The sequence below is a fragment of the Herpailurus yagouaroundi genome, unplaced genomic scaffold (genome assembly GCF_014898765.1).
Source record: "Herpailurus yagouaroundi ecotype Mexico unplaced genomic scaffold, PumYag 188, whole genome shotgun sequence".
Classification (NCBI taxonomy): domain Eukaryota; kingdom Metazoa; phylum Chordata; class Mammalia; order Carnivora; family Felidae; genus Herpailurus; species Herpailurus yagouaroundi.
The window spans coordinates 37,050,080-37,068,083 of NW_024412419.1; the positions used below are offsets into that span (position 1 = coordinate 37,050,080).

Sequence of the window (18,004 nt, forward strand, 5' to 3'; positions counted from 1 at the left end):
AGGCATGGGGGCTGCGGGAGCCCCTCGCCCAGAGAGGAGCACGAACTGTCAGAATTGGTTCCTGGAGGGAGACACAAAGCTGAATGTTGAGGGAGTCCATCTTCTGGGCACATGGGATAGCCATAAAAGTCAATTGCCCCAAATAATATATATAGTTCGTGATCTAGACCATGGAGCTAAAAAGACCCAACAGGATGGGGCCTACCCTTTGAGCACTTGTGATTGTGTGTGTGTGTGTGTGTGTGTGTGTGTGTGTGTGTGTATGAGCGAAAGAGATCGCTGTAATACATAAATTCTTTGTACTTAGTAGCATGTTTCATTTTTTTAATGATGCCCTTTATCCAAATGCATCATATTGATGTACCTTACTAAAGGACTTGAATGAGTTTGATTAAAACAGCGTTCCACAACCCTGACCTGAAAAGTGTTGTTTTTCTAAAGGGGGAAGGACCAAGAACGTCCGCTTAGCACGTAGCCCGAGAGTGTGTGTTCATTCGCTAAGGCTGCTGTAACAAAGTACCACAGACTGCGGGGGAGGGAGTGCTTGAACAACAGAAATGTGTTTATCCACAGCCCCGGAGGCCAGAGGTCTGAGATCTCGTGCTGGCTGTGCCGCTGTCGTGTGCTTGGCGCTGATAGCTGGAGCCTGGCCGGGCGTCCTCACCCGCTGTGGCCCTCGCGCCGCCTGCCCCACACTGGCATCTTCGGGCACCTACGGTGTCCTCCCGCAAACCAGCTGATTCGTACGGCTGCAGGTGCTGGAAGGCGGGGAGTCTGTGGGAAGCGGGAGCTGCCCGTCATCCAGCTGCTCTGGAGGGATGGGCCGTGCCCACGGAGCTGTGCCAGCCGCGCCAGCTGTCAAAGGTTTTCTGGGCTGGCGTGGCCCTTCTTTGGATTCGGTCGTAACGGCTTCCTCCGTTGAATGCTGTCCAAAAGCAGTTTCTCGCCGGCTTGAAAGCGCGTGCCGTGTTGTCTCGCGTGCTGCCTGAGGGGGCAGGCGTCCCACTGCCCTTCCTGAGTGGTGGTAGCATCTTGTCGTCTGTCAGGGATTGGGGGTTCCTTTCTCCAGAATTTCCTGCGTTGTCCCCGCCTCCGCCCCGCCTTCCCTGGAACACGCCCCATGCCCCCTACATTTAAGATGAAAGCAGGACTCTTAAACACTTGGAAAGACTTCTCGCGAAGTGAGTCCTGTCTGCTGTCATGGCCACTCTCGTCCACCTGATGTCCTCAAAGGGTGGGTGGAAGATTTCTCCTCGCCGACGCAGCCAGTTCTTGAATGTAAAATTAGCTAAGTGTAAGCAGTTGGGATCTGTCACTAATGGGCCTTGCTGGTGTCACTTAGACCCCGTTCTCTGGCCTCCCTGAGGCTGGTAATGACACCTGGCTGACATGAGATTTCCCACCTTGAAGGGATTGCTTAGCCCTGCATTTACGCCTTCTTCGTTTCAGTAAGTCGTGGTTTTATTTTGAATAAGCCTCTTTCAACCTATGAATATTAGTCTAAACTAAAATTAACCTTCCCCTAAATTATTCTCACACACACAGAAAAAGCAAAGTAATTTTGAAAGTTAAATCAAAACAAAGCAATCTCGTGTGTAAAACAGATAAAAATCACAGACTGTGGTTACAGAGCGCCTGTACAGGAATCGCTTACAGAAAGCTGATTTCCTCCAGTCTGGGTATGGAAGGAGAACGGGAAATGCCCTGGCCGTATCACAATCCCATTCTGTCAGACAGGCTGGGGGAGCTCGTGTAAACAGGGCAGGGGCTCCGCTCGCAGCTGGCGTCTGTGGGCCCTGTTTGTGTGTGAGACAGGACACTCGTTCCCAGCCCGACTTGGGGCCGGCGGTGGCGGTTCCGCGGTGGTGCGTTGGAAGCTTCACCCTGCGCACGTGAGCACGGGGTTCGTGGAGAGCCCCGGATGGCAAAGAGCCGGTCCTGGGCACGGATGACTCATTAAGGAAACGACCAGGATGGATTGCAGGCCTGGGTTGCGAAACGGGTTGTAGCTCCTGGTGTAAGAGGCAGGTGTGTTCCATTGCTGGCTTCGGCTGCTCTGAATTGACACCTTGCGCTTTACCGGCAGAATGGATTAGAACGCCAAGGTGGGCACTCTTCGGAAGACCTGAGGACCTCTGAGACCGCTGAGATCTTTAATCCAGCAGTTTCCTTTTGAGCAGTTTGTCAGCTTATAAACATAGGGTAGTCACCGGCAAGGAGGCTCTTTAAAATTTTTTAATTGCTTTTTCTTTGCTCCCCATGTGGAGCGGGAGGATGAGGGTTGACGCTGCCCGTGTGTGCTCAAGTAAACTGCAGCTACCAGAAATTCACCCTTGGGGTGTCGACGGATTTGAAGGTTAATAACCTGGGTAGTTAGAGACTTCCTTCACATCTCTCTTCTGTCCCCTCCACCCCTGCCTCTTTCAAAGGGACACCCAACTCCAGTTAAGGCGGGGCGGGGGGGGGGCGCGGGAGTATGGGAATGGCATGGCTTTTCTCCAGCACCTGCACAGAGGTTGATGCATTTCCAGATCAAGGCAGTTCTGGCCAACGATGACCTAGAAAGGATAGTGTTTTAGAGAAGCAAACAGAGTTTCAAGGATTCTCTTTGAGGCTCCAAGCATTCTTTGGGTTCCTGTAAAGCAGCAGATCATTCAGTCTACTGCTGTCTACGCAGTGAGGTCTTCCTCTGCAAGGGAGGTGGTAGGAGGGCCTCCCCTTTCGCAGTCTCGGGGAAGAACCCGTGTTCAGAAGATGGGGTGCCTCCCGAGCTGGGTAACAGTGGGATTGGTGGTTCGCTTAAGTATAGGCATTCCCCCACCCAAAAAATAACATCAGGGCTGAGAAACTAAGAACCTTTCCTATTGTCGTTTCAGGTCTTTTTGAATAATTACCAAGCAGCCGAAGCCCAGCCCCAAATGATTATCTTACGACTGTTACGTTACATCGTCCGCCTGGTATGGCGATTGCAGTGACGACGGGTTCCTCGCGGAGCCACATGTGTGCAGACATTTCACGTGTTCACGCCAGCAGGCCCCAGCACCACAATTTCTGGGGGCCACTGCTGTGCAGCCAGCGGCCCTGTCCCCGACGGGGCGTGCGGGCAGGCCGGCCAACGCGTTCCCGAGGACGCCGCGCTGCATGTGGACCGGACCTTTCTGTTCACCACACAGCAGAATTTCTAATGGAAGTTTGTTGTGAATGTAAATGAGGGAGGATTCTTAAAAAAAAAAAAAAAAAAAAAAAAAAATTTTATGTACAAATCATGGTTCTTTGGAGCAGGATTTTATGCAAGAATGGTGTTTACACGCGGTGTGGGTTTTTTTTCCACCTTCTTTAATAAGAGCAGGTTTTTCAAAAAGGAAATGGAAACTTTTTAACCAACTCGTGAATGATTTTTGTACTAAAATTTTAAGAACCTGTTGCCTACTCTCAGAGGATTATGTACACTCTGCAGTGGAAACTGAGCCAGCTAATTTATAAAGCTGCCTTAGTTTCTTTTTAGAGATTACTGTACAGAATTTTTAAACGGGAGAGGTATGATATGGCCCCCTCCCTTCCCTGCCATTGCCTCTTTGACATACTTTGTTGTTTTGGTTTGTTGTTTTTTTTTTTTTTTTTTTTTTTTTACCATTATTATTAATACCAAAAAGTTCTTATGAAATGGAACTGATTAAAGGGGCAGAGGGTCTGTTACCAGCCTGTATTGATATGCCACTCCCATCTTGTAAATATTTACTTACCTCCTCAAATTCAATTGCACCTGTGGCAAAAAGTTTAAGGCTCTTCTCCGTGTGTTTTTCCTTATCTCCCCTGGCGATGCTCTTCGGGTCTGCCTGGACGGCGATGCGCAGATTTGGTCCAGCGCGTGCTCGTGATAAAAGGTAATGGGGTCAGGACATGAGTTAGGATCTGCCTGTATCATGCACGCTGGGACGGGCTTCATGTTGGTCTTCTTTGGTTTCGATGGGCTCGTCATTTAGAAGTGTCCTGAGGAAGGACTGGCAGTAACAGCACAGACAGGCACCGTCGGCTTTTCTGGCTGCAGACTTTCCCGTAGTCACAGGTGCACTGTCTGCGTGCGGCCACAGGTGGTGAGCACGCCCCCTCGCAGCTGAGTTCCTTGGACTGCAGGTGTCCGGGCCCCGGCCCTCGTGGGAATTGGCACAGGCCTTGGGGCTTGAGACGGCTGTTTCCTGGGCATCCGGGCTTTTCGTCCCAACTCCCAAGTTCATCTGGCCTTTGATGCCTGACGCTTGGTTCCCACCCCCCTGAATCCGTTTTGAAACGAAGGCTTAATCCCGCCTTCGGCAGTGCCATCAAAATCCTCCGTCGGAGCACAGATCTGAAGCGGCCTCTCAGCCTCCTGACAGCTGTCGGTTTGACTTGTTCCATTTCCCTCGGGACGGTTGGGTTTTGTGGGAGCGCCCTGCGTGCGTCCACCTCTGTTGGGGCTGCTCTTTCTTTCTCCCCCTTTCTGGGACGGAGAGCCCATGAGTTGGGCCATCATCGCAAAGGCAGTTAACTGGGGAGACCCAGGAAAAAGATCAGGAAGCAGGAAAAGAAGGGAGGTGGAGATCATTTCGTGAACCCTATAACTCTGACAGTCTTTGAAACATCAGACCATTAAACAGCTTTTTGAGGGAAATACATCAAACCGAGTCAGCACCAACAGCTCTTGTTTTGCTGTTGGCCCCTAAGAGGACCAGTGTTTTCACATTATTAAATTAAGTGGGGAAATTCATTCATTTGTATCTTCATAATTCTATATAAATATAAATATATATATATGTATCTATAGCATATACATTTTTTCTTTTAGGTAGAGAGATTTGCTTCCAAATATCCTTCCTTTTTTAGAATTTTCGTATCCCCCAAACTCTCCTTGGGGTCTTGAATAGTTTTTAAAGCTGTGTTGAGTGTCAGCTTGCGTTTTCGATGTGTCTCGAACCCCTTTGTAGGGTTGTAAAGTCCACGCGGCTGTAAGGCAACGGTGGGCCTGCTGGACACACACACACCAAAGACATTCGGTTCTGGACGCCTCGCCCCGACCCAGGACCTCCACACTCAGTGCCAGTCTCTCCGACTGGGGCACTTTACTCTGTTTCTGCAATACTGCGGCTCCCTGGGAGCGGGGCCCGAGGGCTGTGTGCTGGCCACATGTACAGGTTTACCTCTGGCTCGGTGGCCTCCTGGCCTCCAGGCTGGCCGCGGAAGCAGCTCGTGAGGAGATAGGAGATTCTATGAATTGTAGTATTAAGGAGCAAGCTATCGCACCAGGACTCAAGAGAGATGACTGGACGTTTCTGTACTGTATGCGTCTGTTTATCAAGATGCCTCTGGAAGGTATGCCTACTGTGGTAGACCTTGTATTTTCTCTTTTACTTTTTGTAGAAAACACAATGTGGCTAGATCCCTTTTTGGAAACTGAATGCGGGTTTTGTGCCTTGACCACCTCTTCTCACGTGAGGTTTGTAGAAAGTGTCCTGTGACTTAGCACAGAAATGCAATAAACACATACAAAATACTTTCATGAGTAATGCTTCCAGTTAACTGTGCTCCTGCCTAGAAGGGAGTTTACGAAGAACTCTTTTGGGTGGTTGTGGAGAAACCAGGTAAAAATTCCGTCTGATGGAAGTGTATGCAGTAGAGAACAACTTTCTCCTGTTTTCCCCTTCTTGATTATGTATATATTTTGACTATTTATTAGATTAGGAGGTCACATTTTACTTACCAACTGAGCCAAATGTCTGTGTGCAATTGTGTTTCCTTTACCTTTCTTGTAAAATTTTGTACAGCATAAATGAGTAAAAATCACTGTTTTTACTAAACTTTTTCAGATTTGAGGATTGTAAATATTGTAGATTCTTTTTCTATGTAATGTGTCCTACTGTTTCATAATGCTGTAACTTGTAGAAATATTGTATATTTATTTCCTGCTTATTTAATGTCTTAAGTTTTGAAAAGTGTTGACCTCCCTGCCCCCCCCCCCCCCCACCCCCCTGCTGTACCATTAATCGCTTTTTGACTCTGACGTGGTGACCGCTCAGCTCCCTGAGCTACACGGTCTTCCCAGGCTGGCCCTCCAGCTTTGGTTCCTATAGTTTCTGGTCACATGGGTTTCAGTTCTTGGGGTTTGCTCTACTTTTGATGAAGTCTGTGCTTCGCCATCAATGAGGGACCATTTGCAGATTACCAAATTCTACAAGAAATATCCAGTGACTTTTTATTCCAAAAGAGCGAGCTTCTCATGGAAGCAAATTCTATTAACACCGGGCCGTATCTTTTTTTTTTTTTTTTTAATGTATCATTGGCAGTTGGGACAGATCTTTCTATTGAACACTTGCCCCTGACAATTCAGCGTTCAGAGAAATAGAAGCGTGCCCGCTCTGGAGGTACTGCCATGGAGTGAGTGGTTCAGGGGCAGGAGGAAGGGACAGGGGAGACAGGTGGCTCCTGCCTTGGGAGTGACTTCAGGACCACCTCATGCCACCAATCCCTTTTTGGCAACTGGTGAGTAGTTGAATTACCCCCCACCCGCTGTGTCCTGTGCTTTGAGGTGTGGACTAAATGGTCTTCAGGAGCTACTTGTACAGACCCTACCCCCGTCCCCAGCCCTGAGCCGTTTGGTCCCTACATTTGATCAGCCTGCTTCTTCAGGTTGTTGTCTTCTGCTTCTCTGTTGCCTTTGAGAGAGGTTGAGGGCCCCACTAGACTGGATGTTACGATGTGAAAGCTGCTTGGAAGCTTTAGAGACTTCCTAGTGGGTCCGTGTCAGTAGATGGTTCAGTCATCCCTGCTGATTTAGCCTGGTGCCTGTGTGTGCCCACTCTGCACACACGCGTGTGCAGGGGTGTGTCCACACGTGACGCTAAGCCAGCTGAGGTGACTCCTGTTCTCCAACGGCATTGCATCTGAGAAGCGTTCCTCAAGCTCCCAGCTAGGTAACTTGACTACTTTCATCCGGAAACCTGACTTTAGAAACTCTCCTAAGTCGTATGTCCAGATTCTGTGACCACTAGTTACTGTATCAGAACTCATCAGGTACACATTTATAAATAGCACTGATCTGTCTGTATACTGACCCATCACTAACTTGTTTCCTAGGACCCAGCGTATGTAGCATTTGTATTGCAATTTCCCTGGCTTACTTGTGTTTTGCACTGATGAATTTCGACAGGGTAATTGCCACTTTACTTGTGCAATACTGCTGTAAATAACTGCAGATTTTTTTTTTTTTAAGAAACTTAATCTTTTATGTTCTTAATGAAGTTTATACAAATAAAACTTTCAACTAGTTTTGGTGAGCTGTGTGATTTGTTTCACAGAATGGTGGAGAGACAGCTGGAGTTCTGCATCAGTATCTGCACACCCACACCTCTGCCCTTTGTCAGTCACAGAATGTATTACCTACGTGTAGGTTTTGTGAATTCTCGCTCGAAGACAATTCTGTGTAGCATACTTAAAAGCAAACCACTCTTAAGAGTTTTGAAGTGGCTGGCGGGACCTTCTGCATGGTTTTCTGCCCACATAGGCAGATATGACTCAGCACCTGGGGGGGGGGGGGGTGGTACTAGGAGCCAGCTCTGTATTGATTAGTGATCAGGGCAGATTCCCTGCCATCTCATCCCCTCTCATAGTTGGAAGAAAAAACAAAAGGTGGGAAGTCTGGTTTGACTCTGGCGGAAAGGGCTTGTCTGCAGAGCCGAGGGGATCACCAACACGTGTCTGGGGCCCCAGGTGTGAACTGACCGCTGCCGCCTTGGGAGGGTTCACTGAGTTGAGTGCTGGGGGCACTGTGCTCCACAGTGAGTGTGCACTTGGTGTAAGGGATGACAGAGACCGTAAAGCTTGGTTTGGGGGCATAGGCTATAAAATCCTAAATAAGTAATTGTAGAATTTGCCACTGTTGCTTGGAAGCAAATGCTGGGAGAGTTAAAGACTGGCCGGGCTTTGTTGTCAACAGGGTCATCTGTTCATGTGCTTCATTTTAATTAAGCAAGCAATGCATGACTATGGTCTTGTTGCTACACATCTGTGTGTGTACACATTTATTGCAGATCATACTTCAGATCAAAGTTGTTCTGGCCCCCATCCCCCATCCTACTTCCCCACCAACAGACCCGCGTTCAAGTTTCTCCCCATCCTTTTCTTTGTGGGTCCGTGTGCGTGCGTGCGCACTCAGACTACCGTGATTTTGCCTTTTCTATCAATGCGGCAATTTGTCCGCGATTCTGCCTTAGCAGTAGGTCGTAGAGCGTCCAGAGTGACTCCACTTCATTCTAACCTCTGCATCGAGTGCACACAGGTTCGCCGCTTGCCGCCTGGCGGGCTGCTTCTGGCATTTCTGCCTCTTCAGTGCTGCCCCGGGGCTGCCCGGCCAGCAAGCGGGAGGGTTGTGCGGTGGTGGGACAGGTAGGTGGGGGTCTCCGCTCCCGAGGGCTCACGGATGCTGCCAGGCTGGCTCCACTCACATGACCACCGATGGCACGTGAGAACATCCGCTTCTCCTCCAGTTCTCCGCCAAGTGTCGATACCATGTTGATATCAGCCTGGACGGGGAAGAGTAGCGTGGTTGGTCAAATTCAGGTTTTTCTAGTTACAAATGGGATGATCTTGTCAGATATTGTTGGCATTTGCCTTTTGTCTAGAGGCCTTCGCTTACGGCCCTTTGGGTTTTTCATTTCTTCTCTTGATGACGAGCTCTATGTATCATGAGTAAAAATCTCTACGTGTCACAAATATCTTAACTTGAATCTTTTGCTTTCTCCCCCCCCCCCCGACGTTCTATTATCAAGATCTTTAAATATGCAGAAGATTTGAAAGAATTTCACAGAGAACCCCAGTATACCCACCTGCTAGATTCTACCTTTCACAATTTACTATACTTTTTTTTTTTTAACGTTTATTTATTTTTTTTTTGAGAGGGAGACAGAGAGCCAGGGAGAGGCAGAGAGAGAGAGAATCCCAAGCCACCTCTGCACTGTCAGCACAGAGCCCAATGTGGGGCTCGATCTCATGACCATGAGCCGAAATCAAGAGACAGGCGCTTAACTGACTAAGCCACCCAGGTACCCTACTATTTTTAACGTCACCTATCCAACCATGAATCTATCTTCCTTTCTGATGCATTTTGGAGTAAACCATAGACATCAGTATTCATCCCTAAATACTTCAACACACATATCATTTAAAGTTGGTTATTTTGGGGGCACTGGGTGGCTCAGATGAGCGTCCAACTCTGGCTCAGGTTATGATCTCACAATCCATGGGTTCGAGCCCTGCGTTGGGCTCTGGGCTGACAGCTCAGAGCCTGGAGCCTGCTTTGGATTCTGTGTCTCCCTGTCTCTCTGCCCCTCCCTGGCTCACGCTCTGTCTCCCTGTCTCTCAAAAATTAAAATAAAATGTTAAATTTGTTTTTAATAATAAAGTTGGTTCTTTTTTTTAATGTTCTCTTTTGAGATAAAATTTACAATAAAACCTTTTTTTTTTATTCATTTCTCAGAAAAACACACATTTTAAGTGTGCATTTGCTACGTTTTGGCCAAAGATAAGGCTGTCACCCAAACCCCTCTCAAGATGAAGAACATTGCCATCGCTGTAGAAAGTTCTCTGAAGCCCCTTCCCCGGCAATCCCTCCCATCCCACTCCCAGGAGTGGCCTCTGTTCTGATTTTTTTTCTACCATGAATTCGTTTTTGTGGATAGTTTGAATGGAATTATGCAGTATGTGTTTCTGTGTGTGTCTGGTTTCTTTTTTGCTCAGCTTAACGTTTTTGAGACCCAAGTTAAAATCAGTAGCTTCCTTCGTATTAAGCCAAGTATTATTCTACTGATGAAGGAATAGACCACACTTGGGCCATTGCCTTGTTCATGAACACCTGAGTTCTTACCAGGTTGGGGCTAGGGGGAATAAAGCCGCTGTGAATATCCTTCTGCATATCTTTTCGTGAACATATGTTTTATTCCATTGTGTGTCTCTTAACTGCCTGTGGTGTATTCGTCGCTGTCACCACTTTAGAAGTCAGACTTAATCTTAAATTTCTGTCTTTCGTATCTTAAAAGACCTTCCCGATGCCAAAGTTGTAAATATGTTCCATTTTATTCATACAGTTCTACAGTTGTTTCCGTCTTTAATCTGTCTGGACTTTTTTGAACGATCTGCAGTATGAATCTCACTTTGTATTTCCCCCATAGACAGCTAAGACTCCTCTTTTCTCCACCAGCCTGAGACGGCTTTTTGACATCCACCATATCCTCCTATAGTGCTTCTGTTTCTCAGTTCTTTTCTATTCCTCTGCTCTCGTTTAGTCTCCATTATTCGGATTCCTACAGCTTTTCTTAATTGAAGTATAGTCGATATAATACTGTACTTGTTTAAAGACGCTTGGGTGGTTCCGTCATTAAGCAAATGACTTGGGCTCAGGTCGTGATCTCACAGTTCGGGAGTTTGAGTCCCACATCGGGTGAGCTCGAGCCCCGCTTTGGGTAAAACATGAACCCTGGGTGGGCCCCACTTCTCTATCTCTCTCTCTCACTCTGCCCCTTGCAGGGTTCTCTCTCTCTCAAAGAAAAAAACATTGTACTCATTTAAGGTGTACAACGGAGTGATTTGAAATTATAAACATTACAATATGCTCACCACAGCCACCATCTGTCACCATACAAAGTCCCCACAACATGACTATGCCCCCCATGCTACCCTGTTCGTCCCTGAGACTTTATTTGACAACTGGAAGCTTGTACCTCTTAATGCCCTTCACCCATTTTGTGTATCCCTCCACCGCACCCCCCTCCTTGATCACTATTGTTTTAGGTTTTAAATTTCTTATCCTTATTTTTCAAGATTATCGTGGCCATTCTACATTTTGTCTTCAATGCATTTTAGAATCCGTTTAAGTGCCTTGAGTAGTTCTGTGGAGATCTTGTTTGGGATGATGGTGACTACCGGGATGATGGTGACTACCAGGGGAACACTGTCATTTTTCCAAGATGTGTTTCACGGTGGGTAGTATTTTGATCTGTCCATGAGGCGCTTTTTTTTTTTTTTTTAACTTATTTATTGTTGAGAGAGAGAGAGAGAGAGAGAGAGACAGAGCATGAGCAGGGAAGGGGCAGAGAGAGGGGGAGGCACAGAATCCGAAGCAGGCTCCGGGCTCTGAGCTGTCAGCACAGAGCCCGACGCGGGGCTCGAACCTGCACACCGTGAGATCGTGATCTGAGCCGAAGGCAGACACTTAACCGACTGAGCCCCCCAGGCGCCTCATGAGGCTTATTTTTCATGCTTTTAGTACACTTGATTTCTCTTCCATATATCCTGCATATTTCTTGCTAGCTTTTCTTTATGAGAGGGAGGGGGGATTATGCCATCCAACCCGCCTGTTCCTGTTCCCTTTATTTCTACCACAATTTCCCTTGATCTCCCTGCCCCTGGTACAGCTGAGGGCAGACCCATTTCCTAGGCTTGGCCAATCCAACGCTCTCGGAATCTGCAGCAAGCGAGGCAAAGAGGGGTTGTTGCGAGAGCAGCAACATCCTTGGGTCTGCAGGGGCGTGGTGGCATTCCCTGTCCAGCCACCGGCACGCCAGTATCTGGTCTCCGGCTTCCTGTGTGTTCTTTGAGCTCGGTGCCCACCCCTCCAGTAAGTTCTCTGTGTGCTGAGGTAACCCAAGTTGCTTTCAGTTGCTGGCAGCCAAAATCAGAAGGTGAGAGGTGACAAGTTGTTAAGGTTCTCCACTAGGCAAGACCAGATGGGGTCTGTGAGAAGATGGAAAACAAGGCAAAAACTGCCCCAAGTTTTCTGGTTTCTCCCACGGGGTCTCCTTTCCTGATCACTGCTTCCCGGGTCACGCCCTGAGCCCAAGAAGGCACACTAGAACGTCGAAGGTCCTCGTTTCTAGAATGTTCTGCCTTGTAATACCCACGTTACCGAAAGGAACTCAGCAAGGGAAAATCATCACAACTTCTCCCCCTTTGCCCTACTTAAAGCAGATTTGGGGGAGAATCAGCTCTACAAGAACCCCTTACCTGCGAACTAAACGAGATCAAACATGGGCAACCACTCTTAAAATACGCCCGAAACGTAACACGTTCCGTTGTTGACCCTCCGGCCCAGAAGGACGCCAGAGACTTCATGCGAGCTCATTACTCTTTTAGTGATTTAGGTAGTGGTTTTCCTAAAACATTCGTTCATTCAATCCAAGTATGTAGTCAGACCCTACCGTAGCCCAGGCACAAATGAAAACAAAAAGGCGGAAGACCAGGACGTGCTAGGGAGCTGTGTTGCTCCAGATCTCATGGGCAGTAAGCAGAAAAGTTCTTTAAAAAAAAGCAAGAGAAAATTCTGGGGTGGGACCCTAGGGAGGGATCGGCAGCTCCACCGGTGTCTCCCCCCCCCCCCCACCTGGCCCCAGAGCCCCCTGTGATAATACCTCTAATAGTAACAACTAACCACTGGGCACAGATGTGTGAGGCCCTGCTCAAAGCATCGCATCTCCGACAGCCCTTTGAAGAAACTGCCCTTATCACCCCAAGTGTCCACGTAGGGAAACTGAGTCACACAGCATTTAAGCTCCTTGCCCGGGGTCACTGAGCTCATCAGTGGCAGAGCCAGGGATGAGACGCCAGGCAATGTGGCTCTGCCAGAGCACAGATGACCACCTCCTCCCTCCTTTTAGGTCCCTGCAGAGCAGGAGCAAGAGGCTACCTTGCCCCAGAACAGTTCCAGTCATCCTGGGGACTTGTGACACTGTGGTCTGGTCTAAACCACCCTGTAGGGGCAGAAGGGGGCGAGCGCCGTAGGCCCCAGGGCTCGCTCGCGTCTCTGGCCACCAGGCCATTTCAGCTGGACCAAGGGCACATCCTCTAGAGGCCCCAGTCCTGCCCTTCTCGAGTCAGACCTCCTGCAACTCTTGGTGACCTTGTCTGATGGCATCCTGTGGACGTGCGGGTTGCCCCAAGAGTTCTGGGTATTGTCTGAGCCTACCGACTGCTGCCCGTGGCCCTGTAACGTGTGGCCTCAGTCTGGTCCCCTCCCTCTGCCCCAGCTGGGTACGAATGTTCCTTTGGCGTGTCTTATCCTGGTGCACCTCCCTGTGTGCCAGGCCAGGGCAGAATTTGGGGTTCAGGCCATCCTGTTCCCCTGTCTACCTCATTCTCTGGTGAAGTCTGTAGAACCGCAGTCAGGACTGGGCTCCCTGGGGGATGGGCAGTGGGGGGCCTCCCCGCAGGCCATCCCCAAGAGAGAGAGAGGGAGACTGAGAATCCCAAGCAGGTTCCAGGCTCTGAGCTGTCAGCACAGAGCCCGACATGGGACTTGAACTCATAAGCCGCGAGACCATGACCTGAGCCGAAGTTGGACGCTTAACAGACTAAGCCACCCAGGTGCCCCACTGCATGTGTGTCATTCCTGGCAGAATGACGTGTGTCTAGAGCTGACGAGTGCTCTCCGTGATGGACCTGTCCAATTGCAAGCGAGAGCAGTTCCATTCTGCCTGTCCAAGGTCGAGGCTCACCCTTCCCCTGTCTGCTTGCTCGGTGGACCCCTGGCCAGGAGCTGTTTCTGCAGAGGCATGAGGAGGGCCTGGGGATCTGGCTGGGGTCCTCCAAGGGCGTTTGGGGCCTCTCAAGGCCCTTCTCGCAGGAAAGGGAGCCCCCTTTGCTATTTGAGTGGGTTCTAGGCAGCCTGTGGCTTGGTCAGAAACTCTTCGCCATGTTACTCAACCATGACCTTCAAGTCGATACGTGTCACTTATTTCTGCTGAGAGCCCTGTCACAGAAAGGCCTGGGTGTAGACAACCTGGCACATTTTCTTAAAAAGTAAATCGACTCTATTATCTTGAAGTCTGGCCAGTTGGAAGAGGGGAGCAGTGCGCCGAAGCTTCCTAGGTCATTGGCTGACATTCTGAGGAGAAAACATTTTTCTTCTTCTTCATTCAACTTCTATAAAAGCTCTAACCCGTGTGAGTGTAGGTGAAAGGGTTTTATTGTCTTTAATGCAAATAGTCTGATAAAGCTTGCGTTCACTCATTCATTCACTCATTCATCCACTCATTCAACCAGTGTTTATTGAACAGCTATTATGTGCCAGGCGCAATTTTTTCCAAGTGCTCAGGCCTCAGCAAGGACCAGACTGCTGAGTTGCCCGCCCTCGAGGGGCTTATATTCGGTGGGGGGTGAGGGACAGAAGATAAAGGGATGAACAAATGAACGGACGATGAAAGGTGAAGGCAACGAGCAAGGCCAAGTGTGGCGGAGCAGGTCTGGTGGTGTGGGGGGAACAAGGAGGGTCTCTCCTCTGACTCAGGGCGGGCAAAGGAGCAGCCAGCTCAAAGCTGGGAGCGGTTCCAGAGCGAGAGACCAGAGACATGAAGGCCAGCATGGTAAGGAGGCCGGTGAGGCTGCTTCCAGGAACCAGTGCCATAGAGAGTCACTGGGGACAGTGCCGGGTGGGCCATGCCCCAGAGACCGGGCCCCTCTGATTCCACAGGGCACTTGCAGAACCAACATGAGCTGATACGAGTAATTTTAGAAAGATTCCTCTCAACTCCAGCCTGAGGGAGACTGAAGGGACACGATGACAGAATGTCATAAGTGATCTGGGGTTTCCACTTGCTAGAAAGGACACGATTGGGACAAGCGGGGAAATCTGAGTAAAATGTGTAGATGAGATAATAATGTTGCCTCCAGGTTAATTTCCCGAGTTTCATCATTGAGCCAGGGTGGTTTAAGAGGATGTCCTTGTTCTTAGGAGACACGGGCTGAAGCAGTTAGGGGTGGGGGGCATTGCATGTCTGCAGTTTACACGCAGACACTCAGACAAACATACGGCGGTGCATATATGTGTGTTCGGTGAGGCAAAGGGGAAGGATGAAATAAACGTGGCAAAATGTTAACATTTGGGGAATCTGGGTGAGGGCCGTGTAAGGAAACTGTTTATACTATTTTGCAATCTCTTTGGGAGTCCGAGCTTATGTCAAGATAAAAAATTCAAGCTTTCAGACCCCGCTGGCCGTGCCTGGATGGTGGCAGCGAGTAGAAATGTTAAGACGCGGGGGGACGGGAGGCCCGGGACCTGGACGGAGGGAGAGATGCTCTGGAGGGAAGGGAGACAGCACCTCCCAGGGTGGAGGGAGAGAGGAGAGAAGGATTCGAGGGTCCTCGGGGAGGACTTGGGCCAGAGCAGCTGGGGAGGGGCGGGGAGGGGAGGAGGCTACTTCCTGAGAAGAGAAACACGGCGGGGCAGGGGAGGAGATTTGGGGAAAGCTGGAGGGGGAAGAAGGGCCAATGGCGAGTTCTGTTGTGTTGATCTGCCAACTCAAGTCAGGCCTGATCCAGAAACAAAGTGTTATCAATTCGTTTTAAAGGGAAAATGTTGGGCTTTTGGAAAGGAATCCCAGCCACTTGGGCTGTAAACCACTAGCCCGTTGAAGAAAGGCTGCATCAATGTTTAGGCATTTACTTTAATGAAACACTTTAAAAACTTATAAAACTGAGGTTATAAACTCATAAATCTGAGGAAACGGAGCCTTCGATCGGGAGGGACGCAGGGCGAACAATGCCATCTTCATGACCCATAGGCAGCTTCCACTGAACCCGGGCCAGACGCTGCCCCAGAAGTAGGGGATGTGGACGCTCAACCCGGGAGGACGTTAGGCCTTTGCCAAATAACCCACACCCGGGGTCCACCTCCCCAAAACTAGTGCGATTCTAGGGTCGTATATTTTTAAGTTTATTTTTATTTATTTTGAGAGAGAGCGCAAGTGGGGGAAAGGCAGAGAGAGAGAATCCCAAGCAGGCTCTGCACGGTCGGCGGGGAGCCCCACTCAGGGCTCGAACTCACGAACCGTGAGATCGTGACCTGAGCCAAAATCAAGAGTTGGACGCTTAACCAACTGAGCCACCCAGGCACCGATATAGTCTGTATTTTTTACTGTAGTGGGTGGCAGGGCTTGGGAACCGCCAGGTCAGTTTGCTCAGGACTCCCACAGATAACTTCAGAAACGGTGTGGCCAGTTGGCACAGCATCGCGGGATCGAGTGCCTCACCCCCAGGGAGAACGCTCTGAAGGACGACGTCCAATCAGGTACCTTCAGCTTGTTTCACATTTTTGTTACGCTTGCAAAATGTTCCTCATTTCTCTTTCCCTCCGTCAGTTTGCCCTGGCACTGGCATTCGTGCCTCCTGCCACACTGGGGGTGAGTGGAAGGACAGACAGAATGGGCTGGAGGGCCCGGGGTCAGGGCCACTGCAAGGTGTCGGTGAGGCTCTGTGCCTGGGGAGAGCCGGAGCGATCAGGTAGGACAGATCGAAAGGGCTCAGCAAGGACAAAGATAGGAGAACGGGTCGCCAGCCGGGCTGTATGCCTGCGTGTGCACGCGCACACGTGTGTGTGTGTGTGTGTGTGTGTGTGTGTGTGTGTGTGTGTTGTGTGGTAAGGAGGGCGTAAGACATGGAGTGGAACAGGTGACGGATGACAGTGAGTACTGTAGTGTGCTTGAACCTGGCCTTCACAGCTCAGATGGGCGTGGCGCATGAAGGAATCTCAGAATCCAGGGGAAAGTGTCATGGTCCCCTGAAAAGCAAGGAGGACGCACAACGGGCCTGAGAGCATGCATTCAGGTGTGGGCGCCTAGAGGGGTCACGTGGTCGCTTGTGCTGGGGAAGAGATCACAGCCTGTATGACCCCCAGCCGGAAAAGAAACTCTTCGGGGGGAGGTCACCTATGCATGCTCAGTGCTATGCAAGGATACTGGGTCAGCACCCCGCTGCCAAAACTCCCTCTGTGTGAGCCCCTACAGGCCCAGCCTGGACTCCTCCAAGTCCTTCTGAGGGCACGACTCCTGCCACCCACCTGGCCTGGTGAGGGTTCAGGCCAGCAAATCTCCCAGGTGACTCAGCCTGACTCGGGCTCCCAGTCACTGAGCTCCGGGGCTGGACTTCTGTCGGCTCGCAGGTAGAAGCTCTGGACCCCGCCAGGAGATTTTATTTGGAATTGTGTCTCCCTGCCTTCTGGATCATAAGGGTCAAGGCAGGATCTAACGTGGTGCCCGGCACCTGGTGGGCACTTGATGCGTGACCAAGGGGTTGCATGGGTGACCATGAAATGCCTGATAAGGATTCGATGGTAAATCATTTTTCGTGAAAGCCCAAGTCTGTTCCTGGCTGCTCGACCACGATTTGTGGGTTTTGCCTTTAAAAAAAATAGTGGTGGGAACAGTGGCCTATACGAATGACAAACTTCTTTCCTAAGAGGCAGGTCCGAAGTTTGGCAAAATGGTTCTTTTTTTTTGAGTAGGTGGGTGGGTGGGGTCCTGTTTTACTTCATGGCGGCCCCTTCCTCCTTCCACCCTGTGCCTGTGCGCGGGCCCCAGGGCCACTAAACTTCCTCTACATCCCTCTCTTTAGGGGCACTTGGGTGGCTCAGTCTGTTAAGCATCCGACTTCAGCTCAGGTCATGATCTCACCGTTTGTGAGTTTGAGCCCCGTGTCAGGATCTGTGCTGACAGGTCAGAGCCCGGAAGCCTTCTTAGGATTCTGTGTCTCCCTCTCTCTCTGCCCCTCCCTGCTCATGCTCTGTCTCTCTCTCTCTCAAAAATAAATGTAAAAAAAAAAAAACAAACAAAACCCCTTTCCTTTAAAAGCTGCTGCCGAGAGCCATGGTGCTGGTAGGGTGCTGATAAATAAATTCTCCTAGAGCACACATGCCTGATAAAGCCTGGATGAAGTCAGCCTCTCACAGTGCCGCTGGCAGGTGAGGTCAGGTGCTGTCTAATCTGGGTGGCTAGTGTAAGAATTCTTCATTAATCCTAAGAACATGACACTTTGGGGAAATCAATCCCGACAAATACGGGCTGTTTCCCGGAATACCCCAGGGAACACTCACTCCCACATCATGGTCTTGTTGTCCCCTCTTTCTGAAGTGCTCTCCCCCAGAGAGCCACAGGGCTGGCTTCTTCAACAGCTCCGAGGTCACCTTCCCAAGTGTGGCCCTGCCCAACCGCCC

General features: G+C 49.9%; 1 protein-coding gene across 9 annotated transcripts in view; it reads left to right on the top strand.

Moving 5' to 3' along the window:
* The window catches only part of BCL2L11 (BCL2 like 11), a 49,294-nt gene extending 41,995 nt beyond the window's left edge, over positions 1–7,299 (top strand). For 7 of the 9 annotated variants that reach the window (XM_040496712.1, XM_040496714.1, XM_040496715.1 and 4 more), the window contains one exon: positions 2,877–7,299. In XM_040496712.1, the coding sequence (XP_040352646.1) occupies positions 2,877–2,975 (99 nt within the window). In that variant the 3' untranslated portion in view covers positions 2,976–7,299. The remainder of the gene's footprint in view (positions 1–2,876) is intronic. The other 2 variants (XR_005797305.1, XR_005797306.1) reach the window with 2 other exon arrangements.
* The last annotated feature ends 10,705 nt before the right edge of the window (positions 7,300–18,004 follow it).